Source organism: Bemisia tabaci, chromosome 8 (assembly GCF_918797505.1).
Source record: "Bemisia tabaci chromosome 8, PGI_BMITA_v3".
Classification (NCBI taxonomy): Eukaryota; Metazoa; Arthropoda; class Insecta; order Hemiptera; family Aleyrodidae; genus Bemisia; species Bemisia tabaci.
In genome coordinates, this window is record NC_092800.1 from 33,910,588 (window position 1) to 33,935,944 (window position 25,357).

Consider the following 25,357-nt stretch of genomic DNA (forward strand, 5'->3'; position numbering starts at 1 on the left):
ATGACCTTAACACAAAGCGGAATGCTGCCGCCCCGAGTCATAATGCGTCGGCGAGAAGATATATGAGCAGATTCAACCGAAATTGGCGTAACTTCATTCCACGTTGTCCAGTTACCTCTCAAATTTTATTTTTTAAAACACGGCGCCTTAAAACTTTCTGTGAATTATCCTTGGATTGTAAATAGACTATTCTCAATCATATCCTATGATCTGAGCATTTCAAGGCAAGATACTTATAAATTTAATACAAAATAAATATTTTATCACGAGAAATCTAGCAAATTTTGAAATATTTCCCTCGAAAAAATGCACATTTTCTGAGGAGCGAAATCTCTCGCGAATGTTTCTTAAAAACTCGAAAAAGATTCGGGAGGAGTCATTGAAATAACAAAGAGAAAGAACGGTTAAACTTAATTTTTCGCGACACACACACACACCAAAACGCCGCACGAACGTGATTGGGACATCACACTTTTGTCACCATCGCGTAATATCTCGCGGCTCCAGGTAAATGATAATCTTTGTTCAAACCACACATGTCCGTTATTCGGAGAACCCTAAAATAAAATCATTTATACGGAGCTCCGGGTTCTTCAAGTAATGGACTTGTGAGGTTGAAACAAACACCGATTCAATTTACCGATACTTCAGTCGGTTTCTCATCCGTGTGACAACCAATAACTCAACAGTCAGGGAAAGAATATTGTCCACCTCATGATTGTTTCTTTTGACGAGAGTAGAAAGGTGAAAAAGTTGGGTTCCGAGGCTCAAATTGTCCCTTTCGTTTGGCAAAATTGCCACGTTAGGCAAAAACAACGTAAGATCACTACGGTGTTGCCAAATTTCTTTCAATAAAGCCGAATTTCTGTGAATTAGCACATTTTTATTGATGAATTTTCAGAGATTTTAACACGGGCTGTAAGTAAAGTTGCTTGATTTTAAAAAAACTATTTTTAGCGTCAAAAACATTTGCTCCTCAACGAAGAATAAAGAATCCCTGGAATACAGCAGATATCTGTTTGATATGAGCTACTTTCCTCTTGATATTGGCATCCGTTCTTTATGATGCTGGCATGCATCTTCTGGAGTAAAGAAGGAATTTTTTGTTAACTTCACAGAAAATTTTATTCATGATAATGGAATAAATATATTCAAATTAATCCATGAAAGGTAATTAATTTTTCAACTACCAAAAAAAGTCAATCAAAAACTACACGGTTTCTAATACAATATCTTGAGATATGTGCTGTTGGGCGTGATACCACTATTCGACCTCCTAGGAACTCGGTGTGCCTATTCAATACATTGAAGGCGTTTTTTTTTGCCGTTACTTGACGCTAAATTCCTATGAACTATCGTGATAACAAGCAGATTCTCGTTTGAAGCAAGTTTCTTTTTCAATGACCTTTTCGCATAATATCATCACCTTGCGGCCAAAGTATCAGAAGCGCCATACGATGCTACAAAATTCCCGCCGCCATTTCATTTGTCTACAGAGAAATTGTTGGTTGAATATGTTTGAAAGTTTCACTGAACTTTATCGGCGGCACAAAAAAAAATTCGGTGAAATTTTCGAATAGCTTCGTTGAACGATTTTTTTGTAAAAAATAAAATGGCGGCGGAAATTTTTAAACGTCGCATGGCGCTTGTGATACTTTGGCCGGAAGGTAACGATATGACCATCACCAGAGGGAGACACCTAAGTCCACGAAGGCGTGATTTTGCAAGAGCAATTTTGGTCGAGTTAAGTGGAGAAATCAGATTTCAATATTTCAACGTAAAACGCTCTCTAATGATGTCCGAGGAAAAATTCTGCCCGAGTGGTTCCGATCATTTTAAGCCAAAAGGTGACGTTAAGGCGGGCTCAGGAAGTTACCGACATTCATGTCTCTCTTCTTAAATCTATGAAAAAGAATCGATTCTTGTTAGAGCATCCGGCTCCTCCGACAATCGATTCTTCACCATAGGTTCAAATCTGCTGCACTAAGGTAAAACCGTATGAGCATTCGACTGTTGCCAAATTAACTCTCGCAAAGTATTTATTTTTGAACATAATTATGAATATTTATCCTTGAAATTTTCGGACATTTCAGTTGAAATTACGAACAAAATTCTCCGAAAAATTGAAGGGAAAATACTTGCAAATTTTCCTGAAAATTCGCGTTTTGTCAAAGGAAATTTGGCGAAGTCTGATACGGCGCACTGGAAAAAAAACACATTGGATCTAGAGTCCAGACTCTTGAAAACATTGACAAGAAAAAGTACTCTTGATTCAATCAGATTTTTGCTTAAATGAAAAGGAAATCCGCTCAAATTATGAGACTTGGTTCTTGGAAAAAAAAACACATTGGATCTAGAGTCCAGACTCTTAAAACATCAACAAGAAAAAATACTCTTGATTCAATCGGATTTTTGCTTAAATCAAGAACCAAGCCTCTTAATTTGAGCGGATTTCCTTTTCATTTAAGCAAAAATCTGATTGAATCAAGAGTACTTTTTCTTGTCAATGTTTTCAAGAGTCTGGACTCTAGATCCAATGTGTTTTTTTCCCAGTTCGTTCTTTCTTCGCAAGGCAGAAATGTCGAGAAAAGGGTGAAGATCCGTCGACGGAGAAGTTGCGTTATTTTGACAACGTCCGGACGTTCATACGATGATTTTCCTCAGCACGGCAGAAGAGGTGAACCGTCACGGAATCAATTTCGTGTGGAATCGACAGGAAAAAGCTGAGGATGTGCCGAGTTTGACGTGGGGGGTGGGCTGGGGGGGGGGGATAAATCCGTGGGATGGTAAGCCGCGATGAGTGAGGGCGACAGCCCACAACTAAGAGGCAGCGGAGGACTGGCTGCAGCGAGAAAGAGGAGGGGAGGGGGTTTAGGGGTGGGAGAGAGGGGGTTGGAAAGACGGTGAGACTGCGGCAGGACGAAAGGGGATGAAGACAATCATAATGAATTGGACAAATCGTAGTGCGAGGCGAGCGAGACGACTGCCAGGAAGCGTTCGATGATTTCTTGCCTCTATTTCGATCTCGTTTTTGGAATCGTAACGCGGTAGGAAACAACGTCCACGCTGATGCCGAATTGGGATGTCGTTGTTGAGCCATTTGGACCGAGTTTATCAGAAAGGAGCTAACCCACATTTTAAAAAAAAATGATTTAAGAATGCTCTGAGTTCTACTAGCCGTGTATTTTCTCCTACCGAAAACTGAAAGTCGAAAAACATTAATTAGTGTGTGAAAAGGGGGACTAAAGTTTATTTGATTAACTTAAAACTATTTTGAAAACCGATTATATAGTCGGTTCAATAGTCGGCTATATAATCGGTTTTCAAAAAAGTTTTAAGTTAATCAAATAATTTGTGTAGTGCCGATAAAATTTTAAAAAATGTGCACTATGCAACAACATAGGGACTAAAGTTTATTTTCTACATTGAGCCTTATGCAGGAATGAAACTTAAAACATCTTTTTCTCGATTTCAATTTAATAAGGGTTGGTTCCTTTCTGATAAAGTCGGTCTATTTACAGAATTGCTTTTAGATTTGAAGAAAATTAAAGTTAACATGATGACAAAATTACATTTATTCGAATTTGATCAAAGAATCGTACAAAAAAAACTTCCTCCAAGTAAAATGAATTTCTTTAAACCATAATTAATTTTTTTTAGCCGAAAATGTGTTTTTCCGATCAAAGACTTTTCTTCCATTAGAATTCAGCTTTCCAATCCCCAAAGAGAATCACGGGGGAAAAAAGTATCACAATCCCAACTATACTCCTACCTGATTTTGGCGCCAGAATTACAGTAGTTGCACAAGTCAGATGAGGTTTGGTTCAGTCAGCTAAAAGTGTGGTGAAATCAACCATTCCTCTAGCTGGTGCCCTTACAGTCAGCTTAAGTGTGATTAAATTAACTATACCGGTGGCTGGTGCCTTTACACTTTTATTTGGCTAGTGCAACTAACTACTCTTTTCGCCGGCGCCAAAATCAGCTGGAAGTGTAATTGATATTGTGATACTTTTTTCTGCAGTGCACACCCACTTTCACATTGTTTCTAATGCAACTTCCTAGAGCACATCCCATCGTCCAACTCGTCCATAGTTCCATGTAGCAGGAATACGTCAAATTTTGGTTAAATCCGTCCATGGGTATCTTAAAACAAAAGTGCCGAATAACTACACCGCTGGGCTAAGATGCAATTCATTTTCGGTAATGCACAGATTGTACGGTTCAATATTTTCAGGGAACATGGCAACTTCTTATTATTGTTACTGTTTGAGTCAAGTACGGCTGTTGGCTGCAGCTCACGTCCCAATTCAATCCCGTCTCGAACTCCTTTGCGAACAATCACAAATGGCATTTAGCATGGAAATTTCGGCTCGTTTTCGTGTTGTCAAAGGAAATGTCGACACTGACCCTCCTCAACTCGGGCCGAAGGGATCCATTATTGAGGACCCAATAACTGCATTTTAAGTGCCTCGCTCGGGCCATACTTCGCGGCTGAACGTGACCGAACCCTCCCGCGCTCGGGAAAAACGTCATATGAGTCTTCGAACGTTGCCGAATTTCCCGCGATAAAACAAGAAAATCATGGGAAAAGCTGTGCATATTTTTAGCCCAATTTTTCAGAGTTTTGTCCGCGATTTGATCTGAAGTATGTGAAAATATTAATAAGAGATATCCATGACTTTTATTAAGAATACATTTTTTACCTGGGAAAATTTGGTAACATTGGGGTGTTCACACGATGTTTTTCGGTCCGATTTCATCCGATAGAGAGTGTTCCTTTATTTCAAACTGCCTCAAGAATTCAGGTATGCGATCAAATGGCGCACTGGTTCAACAACTAGATGGCGGATAGAGGCCTCACACATTTAGGATCACCTCTATTTAATGATCGTAATAAGAGTGGAAGACGATAATCGTTTTTACATAATTTATTTTTTTAAACGGTGGTGTACTTTTCTCAAAATTGATGGTTGAAATTTTGGTGAGGCGAGTTCTTTCACTCAATGTTGCTCATCTCCTTCGGGGAACTTAAAAATGCGCCTATATAGAAATCAGCTGGGCATTTCTGTAATACGAACGTATTAGAGCTTTCCCGCTTGCTTTTATGTCCTTAATAATATGTGTATTTTCGTCCAGGAGAATTTATTATTTAACGTCTCGATGGATAAACCTTTGATTTTAAACGGACATCCTCGGAAAATTCACTCATAAATGGACCGTGTTTAGTAGAAACGAAACAAGCAACAACAACTATTGTCAAATTAAACTGTGCAATTTAAATGTTTACAAAAGAACGTTTGAGCGAATTATTTTGAAAATGTTAAGGAATTTGCTATGTACTGTGCAGAAATTCACTGAAATTTGCACAAGAATCCGTACAACAGTTTTCGTGTAAAAAATTAAATTGCCCACTTGAATGACAATAGCAGATGTGGCTTGGTTTCTCTCTACAAAACGCGATTCAAATAAACAGTGGCTTTTCCGAAATTTAGTTTTCCCAAGCGCGGCTCAATGGTGTGACTCTTGCACGTGCTTTACAAGGTAAAGTGAGGGATACAGCCACTGATGAGGTCTTTGGATCGTGCTAAAATGTTTCGTTTGTGAATCTGCCCAGAAATAAAATCTGGGCCGGGCGCGGCATTTAAAGTCCCCATTTTCATCAAACGGCAGATTTGAGTGAGTTTTTAGTGCCTCATAAAAAAGCGTAGTATGCATCCGAAATGAGCTCGTGAATGTTCATGAAAATCCCCGTTCATTGGCCTCTTGGAGCAACGCCTCTGCTCGTTCGCAGCATGACACTATTTTCGGATCAAAACCTCACGCTATGATAAAAGAGAGGCATGAAAAAATAATTACTCACTGCAAAAAAAAATCACGCGGTGGGGACGCAGAAATAGTGTCTAAATTTATCGCAGAAATTGACTGGAAGTCTGCGTTAAAATGCAACACTTTATGGAATGACATTGAGCACTCGAAGAAAGATCATAATTTCCTGCGGTTGCAAGATAAGATTATTGGAAATATTATCAGAATTAAACACACCCAGCAGTAATGATAGAAAAAACAACTTAATCGGCCCGAAACATTAGCGGAAAAACACACCAGCTGTCATAAAAGGACAATATTATTCTATGAATCAAAAAAAATAGTGTCCCAAATGCTCGAGGCATTTACAGACTTGAGAAACCGTCGTCATTTTTGTGTGATACCATAAAATTACCGCGTTATTGTAATTTTTTCGAGACAATTTGGCAACTAGTAGATTTACCTCTACGCACACAGAGTGACAACGCAGTAGACATCCATTATACGAAAAGGTAATTGAAAGAGAAACTTTTCTCAAATGAGAATCTGCTTGTTACCACGATAGTTCGTAGGAATTCAGCGTGAAGTGACGGCAAATAAAAACGCCTTCAATGAATCGAGTAGGCACACCGAGCTCCTAGGAGGTCGAATAGTGGTATCACGTCCAACAGCACATATCTCATCATTTTGTACTATAGACCGTGTAGTTGTTGGATGATTTTTTTGGCAGTTAAAAAATTGATGAACTTTCATGGATTAATTTGAATAAATTTCTTTCATATCATGAGTAAAATTTTCTGTTAAGTTTACCAAAAAAAAAGAAACATTAGTTTTCTAAGAAATGCGTAATAACTGCGAGAATAATTTATTTCTTATTCAATTTCTGCTCTCGCTCTGGCCCGCAAAGGTATAACAACGTTACTTCGTCCCCAACACTTAGAAAAATGAAATCGTTTACTTCTAAAAAGACTTAACATTAATGGGGACAAATTTACAAAAACCTAAAACAACTGATTGAAGCCTCGGTGCATATTGTTCAGCTATCATTGAGACCAAGAAGTAGTGCTACCATTTGGACTGCGTTTTACAATTAGGAACTTTAAATTCTGGCCCGGTTTAAAAACACCGTAAGTGTCATTAGTTTCCCTATGCACATAAGTGTTTTTTCAGATGAGACAGAATTTACAGTTCCAAATTGCATAATGCAGTCCATTTGTCAACTGTTTTGTTTTCTGTATACAAGATTTAAAAGAATCAAATCATTTTCAAACAGACTGAAAACCGATTACAGGGCATTACAGGTACGTTCCATTACAGGCGTTGGAGGCTCTAGAAAAGTGGCAGTGTGCTAAATCAGCGATTCTTGTCGGAACACATGGCTCCAAAAAAAATGATTAATTTCCATGGAACCTAAATTCGTCGTTCCCCTCACGGAAGAACGTACCTTAGTTTGAATGTTGCCAAATTTTCCCTCGCAAATTACATTTTTACCACGAGACTTGGGCACTTTTAACTGAAAATTGTACTGATTTCTTCAATTTCCTGGTCTCATGAGAAAACCGAAAACATTTTGGCGAAAAATGCACAGGTACTTGGTAATAAAAAATGGAATCGTTTGAGTCAGTTTTGCAACCTTGGAATAAATTTATGTTCCTTCGTCCAAGGAACGATGAATTTCAGGTATAGGTAAAATGGCAAGATGTTCGTTTTACTTTTGGCGCGTATACGTAGTATACCGCCTTTGCGATCGTTTCGAACCCTGCTCGATACAATAACCGAGTCCCTTAGTTCCTTACCGAAAAGTGACTACCGCGAACTTCTGAGATTTTCCAAAGCGTGTAAAAAGTTTATTTGTCCATCAATAATTATGATTTAAAGTTGTTTCTCATTCTGGGGGTCGCTAGTTTATGTGCAGTGAATACCAAGAGTCTACGTTACTTGGTTTTTTTTAAAAAAGCTTAAGAATGCGACGCGCTGATTTAAAATATGCATATATAAGCAGAATCAAGCGAACTGATTCGAGGATGGCTGAGCAGGTCGGCACTCTCGGAATGAGAATTTAACTCCTCCGTTTTGTTCAAAACGTTGCTTTGACAGATCTGTAACCTCGGTTATACTTTTCAAAAGTTGGTACCTGTTGAAGCATATGCTATGCTAAATGGTCTCCGTGGCGACCACTTTTTCTCTTCATCTTAACCTAACATATATGAAAAAAGAAGTCCTGCTTGTATGATTCTTCCAGTCATAATTTATCCTTAAAAAGGTATTATTAATAAAAATGTGTTGATTTATCTATAATATTGTTGACCTTTTTTCTGAGCTCAACAAAGTGGTGACCCCGACGTGATTCTTTTCTCAAAATCTTACGCCCAATTACTTACGCTTCATTAACCATTTCACCGTCACGCTAGGATTCGTCCAATTTTCAAAAAAAATTGTTTCGCGAGTTTTTAGCAATTTTTTCCTTACTCTCCGATAAAACACGAATTAAAAGAGGTCTCATTCATAAAAATCGGCCAAATAGAAGAGAAGTTACAGTATTCGAAATCCGAAGAAATCAACAAAACTTCTCCAAACAAAAAATAAAATGAAGGGGGAAAAAAGAAATGTATAAATTACAATTTAATATGATTGACCTCAGAATGTGACAAGCAATTCAATTATAAAAAGGAGAAAAAATTGAGTGAAATTACAAAAAATTAGCCTCTTGCAAGGGGCTTTCTTGTATGAGTTTTGACCTGAAGACAAGTAAATCCCGTTATATTATTAAAACGAAATTGACTCCATAGTCCAATGCCTTAGTTTCTTGAATACGATTATTTTAAGCACTCGAAAATTTATACCAGCAATTTTACCCATTGGGTGATTTCCTGAGAGCTCATAATATCACGAATTTCTCATAGAGCCCTTCAAAAATGGCTTGCTTTTTGGGCAGCCGATTCGGCCATCAAACCGGGGTCTAAATGGAAGCTGATAATAACACAAAGCTCTGAGAAAAATGTTGAGATGAGTATAGGAACGGTTTGTAAATTACGAGGAGAGGCGGGCATTCTGTTCAGCATATATCGATACATAAGTATTTCCACACGTAGAATTTAATTTTCACGTCAGGGAGTCGACATATTTTGATTTTTTCGATTTTATACGGAAAATTTATGGTTTTTCGGGATTGAAATTACTTACAATTGTTTCATGAAAAATGAATGTACCCAAAATGACTATAGCATTTTGACTTTCACATACGTGCACTCACTAAATTGATTGGTAAATTCAAAGAGTGGGTACATCGACCTGGTATATCAAGTTTCTGCGATTTTTTACGGCAAATCGGTAGATTTTCGGGATGTGGATTGCTTACTTTCAATTCATGAATGAATAAAGCATGGACATGGTTGAGCTTCTTTGCATGAAAAGACGTTTAAAATAACAAAATCAAGACATATTTAATACAATTGCATTTATATCGAGTCAATTTCTTTTCAATAATATAACGGTATTTATAATACCGGTAATTTGGGTATTTTAGCCCCAAAATACCTTTAAATCGACTTTATCTTCTAGGAGTTCGACAGAATTTTTCCTTTCTTCGCTTAAATTTTTTCGTAGCACTTTTCTTCAAGAATCTGATAAGATTTTGCTTGAGGCAGATCAAAAAACTTAAATTTGTTCGAATAGCTTTCTAGATTCACAATACACGGTCTCGTGAAGGTGCGTCGTTGACCTTGCAGTGTTGGATCGTGAATTCTCTTGTTGTGCTGCTTGCCTTTTTTGAAATCTCTGTAAATGAAAACTAAAGGGGTTGATATGTGCGAGTTAATGACGCGCCTTATCAACACATTGTGTTGGAGTTCACAGCTTGTTTATGTTTATAAATAGTTTTGGAAGCAAGGAAATTAATAAAAACGATTACAATTTGCGTCCAGCGGAGTTGGGCCGTACTCAAAGTGAAAAATTCAATTAAAAACATCGATAGACCTTTTCAAGTTCACCTCACCCATCCAACAGCGAATTGGACGCATTTCTTCCGAACGGAACTACGTGCATTATAACGTGACCCCTGTTACGCATATAATCTTCCGGATCTCAGGGCTCATGTCTCGATGCGCATAGCTCCGTTTTTCAGAAATACGTTCAATTGAGAAACAGTAACGCGAGGTGGAAATTTTAATACGGACGAGAGCTTCGAAGGCACGAAAAAGCTCAATGTTTCAGGATGAAAAGAGCCAAAGCTCCGAGGGGGGGGGGGGCGGATAAGATTACCGGAAGAAAAGCGACGAAGTAAATTTCGGTTATGATCGATGAGCTTCTGAAGAGTTAACGCCGGGCGGGCGCTTAAACAGTCGCTACTTATCGCCGTCGCGTTTCGTTGCGACGCCGCACAGTGGATCGAGCCAATACGCAAAGTCGGACAAAATTTGAAAACTTTCAACGCTTATAACTCCGTTTATACGAACTTTGAGGTTCTAAAGATGGTTCCATTGATTTTCTCGTGAAATTTTCATTCAGAAGCACCCCTTAAAGTTCAAGACGTGACGAAATAAACGGCGAAATTTTCGATTTCAGTCAAAAATTTCACGTCCGACGTCTCTGATGGAGATGTTGCATGTGTGAGGAATTTGCGATTTGACTGTTGATTCTCAGGTAAAAGTTTGCGAGAAACACGATGGTGCCACTGGTTTTCTCTGAAATCAACTCCGGCCCAAGCTCAAAAAAAGCTCTCAAGTTGAGGCCGAAATGGAGGGGATATCCCACGCTATCCTGAGAGTCCGCCTCTACATCAAGACAAACTCTCCATGCAAAGATAGGGAGCAAATACATTGACAGGGCTGCCACTTCATTTGGGGACTCCAAAAATGAAAACACGGCATCACTGCTAATGTATTTGCTCTCTATCTTTGCATGGAGAGTTTGTCTTGATGTAGAGGTGGACTCTCAGGATAGCGTGGGATATCCCCTCCATTTTGGCCTCAAGTTGAGAGCTTTTTTTGAGCTTGGGAGTTGATTTCAGAGAAAACCAGTGGCACCATCGTGTCTCTCGCGAACTTTTACATAAGAATCAACAGTCAACAGTCGGAAATTCCTTACACATGCAACATCTCCATTGCTACGACCCACTGTGCACCCGCGAGCCTGGCCGTATGAACCGCCCGCCACTGCACTGCATCAGCCCCAATGAGTGCAGCGTAGAATATTCAAGTCCATCATTTCCGCTAATGCTCCCCCCCCCCACCCTCCGTCGCTGTCCTGGGCGAGCGAGAACTCGCTCTCGACCGTGCGAAAATATGCGCTTGCATACCCAATAAGGCACAGCCGCACACTGGAGTGGTTGACTGTGAACGGTGGCGATTCCAGTAAGTTGGACACTCTGTTAATATTTCATTTCAATCCACTGGAAATATTGATTTTAGGCGTTGAGTTGAGCTTTCCGCCAAGAATCGATTGTTTTTATATGCATTTAAATGGAGGAAAATGGAGTTGTTGCATGTGTGAGGAATTTGCGATTTGACTGTTGATTCTTATGTAAAAGTTCGCGTGAAACACGATGGTGCCACTGGTTTTTCTCTGAAATCAACTCCCAAGCTCAAAAAAAGCTCTCAATATGAGGCCAAAATGGAGACCCCACGCTATCCTGAGAGTCCACCTCTACATCCAGACAAACTCTCCATGCAAAGATAGGGACCAAATACATTAGCAGGGTTGCCGTGTTTTCAGTTTTGGAGTCTCCAAATAGAGTGGCAGCCCTGTCAATGTATTTGCTCCCTATCTTTGCATGGAGAGTTTGTCTTGACGTAGACGTATGGACTCTCAGGATAGCGTGGGGTATCCCCTCCATTTTGGCCTCAACTTGAGAGCTTTTTTTAAGCTTGGGAGTTGATTTGAGAGAAAAACCAGTGGCACCATCGTGTTTCTAGCGAATTTTTACAGAAGAATCAAGAATCAAATCTCAAATTCCTCACACATGTAACATCTCCATTCCAACTTGCAAAATCGCCACTGGCTGTGAAACCCGGCCAAACTTCTTTTTAAGATCTTAAAGTTCTGTATAAACGGAGTTATACGCGTTTAAAGTTTCCAAATTTTGTCCGATCTCTCCTATTGACTCGATCCACTGTGCGCCGGCGCGCAATTGATAACTCCTACCCTGGTAAGTGCAGTAGAACATTCGGAAAATTCCGAGTCCTCATCTGGTGTAGTAAAAGAGAAGATGCCGCTTGGTAAGAAGACGCGCAGTTAAAATTATAAGGTTTTGACCTTGGAATTACTGAGATGATGGCATTTCAGCTCCATATGCATTGATGAAGGAGTTGGGCCAAATTGAAATAGGCTACAAAGTTGGCTCCACCATAATTCCTTAAACGGAGGAATAAGTCCTGAATTTAATACTGGAGTGCGCAAAGCGATCCAACGATGTTATAAGGGGTAATTCGAGATGCTCATGAACATAAGGTATACGAGCACTAAAATAATGAAACATGACGAAATATTCTGAACTTTAAACCGGGAGGTATCAATTTATCTGCTTCTGAACCTTGCTTCAGAGTTGCCATACTGCGAAAAGGTCCCCATACTTCCGTAATACTTCCGTAATAAATGAAATAACAAAATACGACACAATGTTACGGCAACGTAACTCATTACGTGCTTCATTTGAGTGAAGTTGACGGGGCCTCTATTCTTGGCGGAGTCATTGTTGCTTAAATTTCAACGCTGATGACTGCTTTCGGAGTGGGGGCCTTATCATTCGATTTAAACGTCATTAAAACGGATGTTATGCCCTTGCCTATGGCATTTTTAGTGGTAATTAGTGTTATTTATCGATTTTTCTATCCCTCTCTCCCTTAATGCTATTCATGGAGTTATTTCCGAATGCGTTATGTCGACCGCATTCTTGGTTGTTCCCTATACAGTTCATTCCTTGGGCCGGCTCCATAGGTCAACATTGTGTTCACTGGCGGATCAAGCAAATTGGCAACATTGTCTTTTCTCAATTTAAACCTTGGAAATGTCTCGATCCTTTGAGGGGCTAGGTGTTCCAACAAGAATCGATTATTTAGCATAAGTTTAAATGGAGGGAATTTGGTGTTGCCAAATTGCTGGTTACGCCTCTGACTGTGTTTAAAGGAGGTTTAAGGAGGCCGCATGCCACATAACCATGAAAAAGACGATTTTTATGAATTTCGAGTGAAATTCAAAGGTGATACTTTCGTAATATATCTTTGCAAGGGATTGTGATGATTTATCACTGCAAAAAATACAAAATATCCAGAACAAAAAATAGGAAACCGTTTTTCCGTACATCAGTAGGATATCAGTAGTAGCTGACGGAACATCTAGCTACTTTTAATAGATGTGAACCCTTGAGGCTGCTTGTAGGAGTTAATATTCCAATGCAAACTGCCTGAGCTGAACACTCTCCCCCTCAGTTTCGTACTGGTGCGCATTAGAGTTCAAAAAATTTATTTTTCGACTCTAATTTTAATTTTTGGAACTTCTTAGCTTTGTTTCCCCGCGAAATAGTATGGACCCAGCACCATTTCTCCACCTTGTTACAAACAGTTCGGGCCACTTCTTAGTGTTTTATTTATTTTATTTTTTTCAATTGTAGGAGTTGTAGACTACTGTTACGGCAGGTGAATGAAAGTAAGGCGCCTTCATATTTTCAAATAGGCAAATCTAACAACCTTGGCGCTAGTGTAGTTGCATGCTGGCGTTGTCATCATGGTTTCACCTCAACCGCAGATTAATCGATTAGAATCCGACGTGGCAATTTTCCGAAATAAACGCTTTAGCTGTCCTAGATAAAACTGTTTTTCAGCTTTCCATACACCTTTCGTTAGATTATACCACGAGAATTTTCTCATACTTTTTCTTTATCAATTTCTTTCGGCATGTTCTTTGATAATTTTGTGTGTGATGATCGCGATTTAACGAGAAATGGAATACGGCGAGGACATGGAAGTTTCGAAATTTTCAGGAAAAAAATTCAAAAATCGATCAAAGTTTGAGTTTATACTAAAGTCCTTTTTTCCGTAAACGATCAACAATTTCGTCGCCCGTTCTCTCATTTTCATTTTATGGCACTTCTGTCAAATCCGCACCCAACATACTTAGGGATCCACATTTTATCACACTTTTAGAAATTTAAAGACAAAAATATTAGGGAGCCCATTTTAGCCTCAGTAAATTTTCAAAGGCAATAAAAAATTACAAATGAGGGTTGTCAATCATCTTGGTGGTTTTTTCGAGACAATCCACAAGAAGAGAGGGCAACAATTAAGGAACAGAGAACAAAGGGACTTGTAAATCGTCTCGGGACCAGTTCAGGGTGCCTGCGGAGTATTTACGACGAATAGCCCGATCCACCTCATTTTCTTATCCTCTTCTTCCGCCTTTTTTCAGGCAGTTTATTTCCATTATTTACTCCCTTTGTTGAGGAGATATAATTTTTGAGGAGGGAGAAAAAAATGGGGAAGTTTTTCGCGGGAAGATTTTATAATTTATGGTTATTTTCTTATTTTCCACGTTACTTTGCCGAGACGGTAACTTTGCTCTTGACACTGGTGATGAATTGTTCCTGCATGACGCATGTGGTGGTGTGCGAAGTGCATACATCCGAGCGCATGTCTCGATGAATTTATTATTTTCATCTCGTCCGTTTTCTCCCGCATTTCCGGAGGCAGCCGATATGTTTTTATCATTCTTGTTTGCTTTCTCCGAGTAAACAGTGCACTCATCACATTACGTTCAACCATCGTTTTGATATAATGCTTTTAGCGATGACCTACATGACGATTGGCCCGGGATCTCATCGTTCATCATTTGCCAAGATATGAGGAATACGTTATATTTATTTTGTAAAAAAATTAACGGAACTGAAACAGAACTTTTTATTGAAAAAAAAGAAGCTGCTCCTTGAGGACCTTTTCTCAAAGAGTGAGCTGGACGTATTTAAAAAAGTTCAGTGTCAATTCGCGTAAAATCGATGAACCGCGATTATTTTTCAGAAAAAAATTTTACTTAAGAATCATAGGATAAAACCAATAAAAGCACATTTAGCCCTTTCCGTTTCCTATTATCAAAGATATAAGCTTTCAAAGTTTCCAAATTTTGTCCAATCTCTCCCATTGACTAATTTCTCTGTTCATCATTCTGACACCTGTCTTTATCATTTTGTCTAATAGTAGTGAGTCTTTACAACTTAAGGGTCGGGCTGACTGGCGAGGCACCCTCAAAGGGCCAAGGCAACTGGCAATTGCCGTCGTCCACCCCGAAGTTGAACCGTGCCAGGGTGGCAAACTTTCATTAAAAATAAAATCTTGAAACACGTGAAATATATGTATTTCATGAACTTTCATAAATTTATGAAAGATATTGAAAAATGCCGGTTCCTCTTCATGTTTTGCAAAATGTAAAAATTGTAACTTTCTTCTATTACTGTGTGTTTGAGTGCGGGTTGCATACTCTAGCTCCTAAAAATTTGAATTATTCACAGCCTCGTAAAATTTCATGATACATATCACTGAGATTTGCAACCTTACGTTTCATGCCACCCTGGACCGTGCTCCTGAACTAAATCTCATGATACTTCATCACATTTTTCGCAAGGCTCAGCAGCCGTCTGATAGCCAACGGTAGGTCTTATCACGACTGTGACAAACGCTGCAGAGCGGGGATTTTCGGAGCACGGCCATATCCCTACCAAGTTGGACTGTGTTATTTCAATCTCCTGTGATAGATAGCGCTACCAGTCGCGCACACTACGAGTAATCAACGATTTTTTCACAATCTAGTCGAACAGTGCAAACTTACTGGATGACTATGTCCCTCCCAAACCCTGTTACCTCGGAGGGTCAGGGTCCATCTCTTGACGGGTGTCCTCTTCCTACTGTTTGGCTGAACGCCCTCTCCAACGCCTCCCTGGAAGCCTACTTGGCAGCGATCGTCATTTTGTCTAATATGGCCATGCTATCAGAATGATGGGAGTGGAGACTTAAACTAGCTTTAAAAGAAAGATGTACTCACCGACGAAGGAGTAAAGCGGAGTGAAGGGTACGGCGAGGACGCAGAGGAGAATATCCGAGAGTGCCAGGTTGGTGATGAAGAGGTTGGTGACGGTGTGCATGGCCTTGTTGCGGGCGACGACGAAGCAGACGAGGACGTTGCCGAAGACGCCGAGCACGAAGATGGTGATGTAGACGAGGTAGAAGATGGCCTGGACGATGGGGCTCGTGATGAGGTCGTTGCGCGTCGAGTTGAAGAGATCCTCGGCGATCTCCGTCGACGACCAGTTGTGGTGGCACAGCTCCCACAGCTGCTCCGAGCAGTTCCCCGCGGCCACGCAGCCGCAGCTTAGGTTTAGGTGACGGTTCAGTTCCCAATAACTCGTCATGATCGCCTCCAGCTCGTAGACGTTCATCCTGGCACCGCACGCAACTTTCTCGCACGCCGCAGGTGCTTATCTTCCGCCGCCCATCACCTGTAACAACCGACTTAGGCTTTTATTTGGACGTATGTCTGCCAAACGGAACTATAGGCGAGTGGGAAAGATGGAGTGCGCTCGTTGAGGCTGCACAAGAAATAGTGTAAAATTGGGCGTGGTTTCCTCTAGAGAAATGGAAAAACGGGATTTTACATTCTGTCAAACTGAATGCGGCACTCATGAGCCATGAGCATGGGAAAAGAGCCTTGTGGACAGGGCTCATGAGTTAATGCGGAGGTAAGGCGACCACGGCGGTGGCTTCGTCGCCGCTGACGTCACTGGCGCTTTATAATGCTCGTTCATTCTCACGGCCCTAGACTAACGAGCAAACCTCTTCTTTCCCACATGTCTCGGGTTCCGTTTCGCAAAAATACGTTCAAATAATGTAAAAAGAGTCTTTTTCATTTAATTGTTAGGCTAGTGTTAGACAAGACATCTGTAAGTGCTATCTTTTGCACGCATTTTTTGTTTGGTTTTGGACACACATGAAACTAATTTTCAGAGTAGAAGTCGCCAGAAAAGGGTAGCATTTCAGTTAATTTCTGTATATTTTTATAAGAATTTTACGTGAATTTCAAATTCATATTGAATAAGTTATACCGCACTTAACTCTTGGGTTTTACTTGCATTAGTGAAAACGGCCAAAGTAGTCAATAAAATGCCTAAAATTATGAACATGCATTACTAAAAGCTTCAATTACCTTTTGCACTCTCTTCCGGACGAACGTTCCGCGCACGAATATGACCCTTTTTTCATCACTTGTCACCTCACTCAAATGGACGCATTGATGAAGGAATTTGGAACAATGGGAACGTTGACGACAATCTTATCCTTTCTTGAAGAAGGATGCGTCACGTTAGCACTGCAAAGGGTTCATCTAATTTCCCTGTGATGATCTTTCCTTGGTTTTTTGGTGTCTCGGGTGGCTATATCGTCCCATTTTTTGGATATAATTTTATTTTTTGCTCGGCCCTGAATCAAACAGGTATGCATTTGGTGCGGGGGTCGTCAAAATGGGCTGCGGTCATCCATACACCTGAAACAAACGAACATTGCTCAAGATTATACAATCGTAGTTAATTCATAGAATTTTTGAAAGCAAACAGAACTACACTTGGTGAGATGACAACTTTCATTGAGAGAACATCTTGCCTTTTTGCAAAGGGCGGAACTAGGAATTTTTTTGGTTGTGAGATAAGGGGGCAATGCACCTCATCAAGAGGATATGAAAAGCCCAGAAATATACACCATCAAGGCCATCCAAGGCGATTTACATGGCTCAAGGGTGCGTCCATGGAACATTTTTGAAATTTGGATCGTCCTGAAAGAGCAATTTTGAGCATTTTATACCAGAAATTGTATACATATACGACTTTTAAGAAAAAAAAGCCATACCACACAAACGTCTTGTTTTTACCCAAAATATTGACTCCTTCAATATTCGTACTTATCCTGGGACACCCTGTATACTGCCGTGCTACAGGAATATTCATATATATGACAAGAAATTTATTCACAGAGATCATGGCAACATTAATTATTACTTAACGCAATTATTCACCGGACATGGTGCTTTCGGACAATACCTGAAAAGATTTAACCTGAGGGAATCTCCGAACTGTCCATTCTGTGTGTCCGTTCACCGTTAACACACCGGAGCACACTTTCTTCAAGTGCGATAAGTTTAAAAAAATTGGCCTCCGGCCAATTTATGCGCGGCGCTTCGCGCCGCGTACCGGCGCTACGCGCCGGCATTTGGGGGGCTTCGCCCCCCCATCCGCTTAGCGGATTGGTGCGGGGACCGCACGGGACTTTCTCGCTCGAGCCGGCGCTTCGCGCCGGCATAGACACTTTTACTGGAATATTTAGAAAAATACTGCCAATTTTACAAAATCATAAAGTTTGATTGGAATTTTGATCACAGGATAATAGTTATGAAATTTTTATTCAAACCATTGAACTTCATTGTAAATGTCTTCGCGATATGTGGTGAATTCATATATTCGGACTCGACTTGTTGATTTTATGAGGCATCTTCAATTAAATATGTAATTGATTAACTAAGTCTCCTGTCAAAGATGGCGATCCGTAAAAATCTTAGCTTTTCTACGATTCATTAGGATCCATTAGATTCATTGACATCATACTTCAGATACGATTTTATATTATAATCTCTCCTTAAGCACGGTCAAAAGCCATCAAATATCTACTTGAATGGGTAGAATGACTATTCGATGTTCAAATAGTCTTAAAACTAAACGGTTTTCGCTTAGCATCTCCCAAATTTTAAATTTGGCGGGCGAATCTACCTGCTGGAAGGTTCACGACACGCCCGCCAGGAGCGCCATCTCCTTACCGCGTATCCCCGTAACTCAAAGCGAAAACAATAGAGAGCGCCATCGACAAACGTCAACGAGAGACAAGTCAACAAACGTCACGTTATAACAATTATAACCTCCTTCATTAACAAGCATTAAATCAGTCATATTTGTGCCGAATTATTACATTATATTTGTGCTTAGTACCTCGTAAAAAGGAACCGCAAAAGATGGAATCTGCCGGGATTCTAAATTCATTAACAACAAACATATTAGTTTTTAATAAAGATCTAAGTGTCAGTTCTTGGCGTTAGCTTGATGATTCATAGTACCTTTGTAATGTGAGTATGTATCTAATTAGTTGTCTAATTTTGCTTTGTGATTACCTACGGAGTAATTTTGGAAATAGTATATGATGCATTATATAATGCATTTGAATTCCTAGGTTTCACCTGACTCAAAGCGTTTGCTGCTATTATCTAGAAGCGCTCCGACTCATTTATCAGAGAATTGAGCGTTTCCTATCGGCCCCTCTGCAATTATGAGATTAGTCCATGAATCCTTTAGGAACTTAAATTAATGACTCAGATGGTGCTTTTGAGCCAACTTTCAAAGAATTAAAGGCATTTTTTCAAAATCTACAGTCCATGAGCTCTCCGTGTGACCGAAGTGCTCTCCTCGCTATATGACGCGTAACCCTTCAATTTTTAGTTTAGTCCAAAGACCTCGTAGGAACTTAAATTAATGAACCAGGTGGTGCTCTGATGCCAACTTTCGAAGAATTGAAGGCATTTTATTTTATTTTTTTTCAAATTTACAGTCCTTGAAAATGAGCTGTTTCGCGGAGCAAAGTGCCCTACTTTTGGGCCTCGTATCTCTTGAATTTTGAGTTTAGTCCAAAGATCTTTTTGGAACTTAAATTAATGACCCAGGTGATGTGCTTGATGCCCATTGTTAAAGAATTAAAGACATTTTTCAAAATTTACAGTCTTTCAAAATGAGCTTTCCGTGTGATTTTGCTAAAAATGGACAATTGAGCGTAGCCCCCCCAAATTTTAGCGTACCTCAAAATCGTTGAACGTGCATAAGGAGACCATAGATATGGTGTCCTGTGCCAATTTTGAATGAAATCGAACAGATAGATTCTGAGATATCGCTGTAGACAGATTTGGGGGACGCCACACGGACGGACACACATTTTTTCAAGTATGGTTATTTTTACTCCTGGGACCTTAAAACGTCTAGAAATGATGAAATTTCAACTTTTTTTTTTTTTTTTTTTTTGGAGGATGACAATACTTCCTCTCTACCCTATGGGAGCGAGAAAGTAAAAAATCCCTCTAATTCCTTGGAAAAAGTCAGCGCCAGCCCCCCTCCCATTCCACGTGAACCTTTTTGACGAGCTATCCAGCGAAGCGATAAAAAAAATCAATAATACATAATAATTTAAATAAAATCCAGCAATGCTTGATTTCTGACCCCATCTAATGTTCACTTTTCAAAAGTTGAAAATGAAAGTTTATTTTGTTTATTGAGAGGGTAAAAATCCTAATTTAAAGCTCAAAATTAAGGAACAATTACTGAGGCGTAACAATATTCTAATGTCCGCTCTCTATAAACAGGACGTTCAGCTCTCTCATAATGAGAAAAGTTTCCACGGTAAATACGATCGGAATCGATAATAATGCCGAATGAAATAACTGTCATCCATATGAAATGCTAATTACGTATTAATTTAATAACGAGACCGCAACTATTTAAAGCCAGACAAACTAATAACTCCAGAATCCTCGTTGAAGTTGAATCACTGGTGACGCGTAAATCATCAGCTGTCGATATTTCCCCATTTGAAGCTACGGTAAAGAATCGACTATTAATTTGTTCGTTGTGGATATCCTGTTTATCGATCGTATTCTATAGGTTTAAATGGCGGAGCAATCGATTCATTGCAAAGCAGGACTTGTTAGGCTTTCACATCGACTGATCCAGTTACTTCGAACGAGGCTCATCAAACAATCACAACGAACCTCAACCGCCAGCGTTTCGGCGACAGTGGGATTTCGATCGAAACTAAATGACGTCAAACGCTAAACCGCTCATTGTGCTAATTAAATCTTAGCGAGAGAGGTGCATTCTATGTTAACGCTGATTTATTTGCGCCGATGGTTTTATTAAGTCAACAAAAAACGACGATGTGTGAGTGGTCCGGGGAATTCCAATTCTATAAGCGGTTTTCGCTTTTAATTAACTGCCCGCGCTTTAAATGAACCTGTCAAATGACATTGTTAACGGAACTTTTTCATGGAAATTTAACGGCTGCAACGCCTGTCATTGCGTTTCAGCCTCGTCTCCATTTTCGGTTTTTGCGTTTTTTATCTATCATGGAGTGTAAACATTGTTATGGTTGAATCATTATATTTCGGTTTTTTTTCGTATGTGTTTTATTTCAAAAGTGAGGTAGGGTCGTACAAATTATTCACGGCTGACAAAGGACTGCGGTATAAGGGATAAAATACTAATTATTGGCGTTGAGGATTGCGCACAAATGGTACGGCTAGAATCCCTCGAATCGTGTTTTGCGTTTTTTTTTTAAGCTTACTTCTTCAGAAAGAATACTCCGGCATAGGTGAACATTTCGTAAGAGAAGTCGCTTCATCCAACCCCTTGCGCACTGGGATGCTACACATTATTAATACGGCTGATGCTATCGCGCGTAAATCGTAAGGAAGCACCAAAGTCTTTATTGACGCAAAGAAAATGTAAATATATGCACGCCGGCTGAGGGAATTCCGTCTCGTCACCAGGCCCGCCACATCCCATCTCGGGCCCTGGTACCAGTTTTAAGGTCCGGGGCCCAAGCACGGAGGGGGGGGGGGAGCCCGAGGGGCATCCCCCGAGAAATTTTAGAATTTATACGACTAATCGGACGCATTTTGAAGCCTCCATAAAGAATTTTTCCATCAATTTCTGCGGAATAATTATGTTTTTTTTCCCCTACTTTCAGCACAAAATACTTGCGAATTGTTGCATTCAAAACATCTGGACAATTTTTATTTTTTTTTTTTGGGGGGGGGGGCATATGATCTATTTTCAGTTCTAAGAGAGCCAGGCCCCCCTGGATTCCCCCTTCGTTTGTCTATGGCAAGGGAGTTGAGCCATGGGCCATTGAAGTCGAGGATGCCCAAACTGGAGACTCTTAGAATCTGACGACGGAAGAAAATGAAACGCAGTTACTAAAAATATCCCTCTGTACTGAAAATCTTGAAAATAGATAGATATTTTCCAAGAAGTATACATCTTTGAAAATTGAAGAAGAATTCTACAGTGCCCCAGCGTGTTTCTGAAAATCTATTCTATCTATTGCGAAATTTTTAGGGTAAATTTTTCACTTTTTCTTCACGAAACAAGGGTTGCATGTGAATTCGTGGTGGTTTTTCATGGGTAACACGGGCTCCCTCCGGGGCCCGGGCCCCGGTGCCAGGGACCCAGTATCCCCCCCCCCCCCCCTCGTGACGGGCCTGCTCATCACATGTGTATTGACGGGTTGCGGCGTCGGCCGTGTTAAAAATGCTCAGTCTCTTGGTGCGTGAGGGTTGGATGGAACTACTTCCCTTACGAAATGTTCAACTATGCCGTAGTATAGTTTTTGAAGCGAGAAGCTGAAAGCCCCCATTTTTCTCAAGCAGATTGTGAAGTTGGGAGTGCATTTTAGACTTTGATGGGCACATCGTGATCTTTGAGCCATTTTCTACATTACCTATTTTTTATATTAATTTATTTCCATATAATATTACAAATGTTTGCATGTACAGAGAGGAGCCGCTACTTGCCCTACACCCCTCTGTGAACTACTTAGTACACACACATTTTGTATATTGTCAATAAGATTAACTATATGTATACTTAGATATTACACTTCTTTACTAAAAGAAAGATACTAATAAACTAATTTGAGTTCGAGATGGATGGGTTACTAGAAGATTTTGATGTTCAATTTTCTTCAAGGCACCATTCTTCTTTCAATGAAAAAATGAAATTGCTGATTTAACAATTTTGTAGATAAAAAAAAATGTCTGACGAGTTTCAATGCAGATTTTACAATAAAACAAATACTAATTTAATCATTCCCGTGGATAGTTTAGCTTTCCACTACGGAAAATGTACATCTGAAACGTGTCGGACATATATTTTTTAACAGTTTAATTATTAAATTAGCAATCAATTTTTCCCGTGTTTAGTTCCAGCTGAAGTTTGCGACAGGTCCATTGCAAAATGTTGTGTACTCAACAGAAGCTGAGGAAAACCAAGCTGGTCCTGTCACACAAGTAAAGTCTCACCGGACCTTTTTCATTATACATGAAAAAGTTGGAGATAAATACTAATTTTAATTAAACGAAAGTGAAGGTTCATCGCTCCACTCGGGATTCCACGACCCTCGTGTGTTTTTGTCGTCGAAAAGTCCGGCGCTGATTAGGATGGCGAGCGCGGCTGAAAAAGTCGTTCACATCGAAAGCTCTGTTTGCTTATATCGGGTTTTCCATAGCTTGAGCTGATTGCAAGCTTTGGGTTCGGATTGAGCACGGATCGGGGCCATGCGAATGGCGCACAGTGGAACGAGCTAATACAACACAGAAAAAAAAAAATCTCGGTGTATTTACTAAGAAAAGGGTAAAATTACCAAGAATTCAGGGTTCTATTTGATCCCAGTTTTGTCATGGTAAAATTACCATTTATGGAATTGGTAATTTTACCGAGAAATCTCGGTAAAATTATTGAACTTTCTCGGTAATTTCACTGGACCTTGGTAAAAACGCCAATATTTTTTATCGACTGTGGTAGAATTACCGAGATAAAATGGCAAAGTTACCGGGAATTGATTACAAATAAAAGTGGTATTCTTACCTGAAAAAACAGTAAAAATACCGGTTTTTAGGTAAGCTTACCAGTCTGACTTGGTAAAATTACCAATAATTGCTAAAAAAAAAGTGAGATGGTAAAGGTACTAATGGACCGTGGTAAAAACGCCGAGAATTTTTTTTCAGTGAAGAGGTCGGACATGAATTGCTAAAATTTCGAAAATTTTATTTTTATATTGTTACAAGGGTGGTTTCACGATAACTGGAGTAGTTTTGTCGCCGTAACAGACAACACATTTTTCGATCATATTTTTAGTAGTTATGATAATGACTCAAATTTTTTGCATTGATCTACACAGGGTTACGTGTTGTAACGCTTTTCAAAGATTTATCGCGCTACTTTCCGATTTTCATACATAAATGGCCGAAAATGTGCTGTCTGTTACGCTGACTTTTTACCGCGTAACAGACAGCACATTTTCGGTCATTTACAAATTAAAATTGGAAATTAGAGCGATAAATCATTAGAAAGCATTGTCATACGTAAACCTTTGAAGACGAATGGGAAAAAATTCGAGTGATTATCATTTCCACTAAAAATATGACCGAAAAATGTGTTGTCTGTTACGGTGACAAAACTATTCCAGTTATCGTCAAACCATACCCACAGATTAAATCTCAAGGGATGTCTCAGAAGGGTGATATCACGGAAAAACCAATGAAACCACTGCAAAACTTTTTTGTTTCATATTTTGAAAAATATAAGTTTTCAAAGTTTCCAGATTTTGTCCGACTTCTCCTTTTGACTCGATCCAGTGTGCGACAAACGTGTTCCCGGATTACTCAGTATCAGAACAAATACACACGTGAACAGGCGAGGCTCCTAGCCACCTGCTCTCTAAAGATGATGTGCCGATCAGCGAGCCAATTGTTGAAAGTTTAAAGCAGAGCGGTAAGGCATCGAAATGGGATATATTGCACGGTTAAGATAGGTCTATGTCTTGTCTTAATGTATCGACATTCGACATAGATTCAATAATCTGCGGCTGTGTTACCGAGGAGAGCAGGCAGTATTCTCTTGTAAAACATTGAATTGCCAGTTAAATTTGGCAATACCTGATGTGGTTTAGTTCCTTTCTGCCAAACTGCCAAACTATGGTACCACAGCAAACAGTTTTGGCTAAATGATTAATCTGTTGAATTGAACTCGAGATTCATTAAAATAGTTTTTCTTGCGATGGGATGTTAGGGACCTCCTTAAATCTCTCTTAGTATTACGTAACGCACTTCTTCCGATTTTGGACCCCCCCCCTCTCATCTTGTAACGTAACCGAAACGCAGCCTACACCCCCCTTTTGAGTTACCTTTGAGTTAAAAACCAAGAAGCACGCAATCTTTAGTTTTAACCCATTTGTACATCGATTTTTTAGTCAAATACGTCAAATTTTGAGCGTTTGGTTGCGCGTAAACCTCGCTGCAGCACAATAAAAGCACAAAATGTAAAAGAAAAAATTAAAGTGCTTTGGAAATCATTAAATTTGACACGAAACCACCAATATTTAAAAACACACATTATATTATTATTCTTCGATAAATTGATACACATTTTTTCCCATCATTTTAAATGAGAATAATCAATGCAGAGTGTGCAAAGATTTCAAAATCATGAGTTAAAAAACGCTGACTATGCGAGTATAAATATTAAAGCCTAACAAAGCGGAGCGGCGCGGCGTGCTGCCAGCGCGAGAGGCTCACTGGCACCTACAAACCTAAGTGGATACTTCACGCATTGCACAATGCTTGAAGTATCCACTTAGGTTTGTAAGGCGCCAATGCGCGTTTCGCGCTGGCCAACTATTTCACAACAGAGGTGTTGCATAGTATTATACGAAATTAC

The 25,357-nt window shown here is 39.7% G+C and overlaps 1 protein-coding gene across 7 annotated transcripts in view; it reads right to left on the reverse strand.

Annotated features, from left to right (window-relative positions):
* LOC109030233 (prolactin-releasing peptide receptor) overlaps positions 1-25,357 on the reverse strand; it is a 384,812-nt gene that overhangs the window by 185,188 nt on the left and 174,267 nt on the right. For all 7 annotated transcript variants that reach the window (XM_019041087.2, XM_019041086.2, XM_072303433.1 and 4 more), the window contains 2 exons: positions 16,987-17,322; positions 15,829-16,282 (listed from right to left, as the gene is read on the reverse strand). In XM_019041087.2, the coding sequence (XP_018896632.1) occupies positions 15,829-16,222 (394 nt within the window). In that variant the 5' untranslated portion in view covers positions 16,223-16,282; positions 16,987-17,322. The remainder of the gene's footprint in view (positions 1-15,828; positions 16,283-16,986; positions 17,323-25,357) is intronic.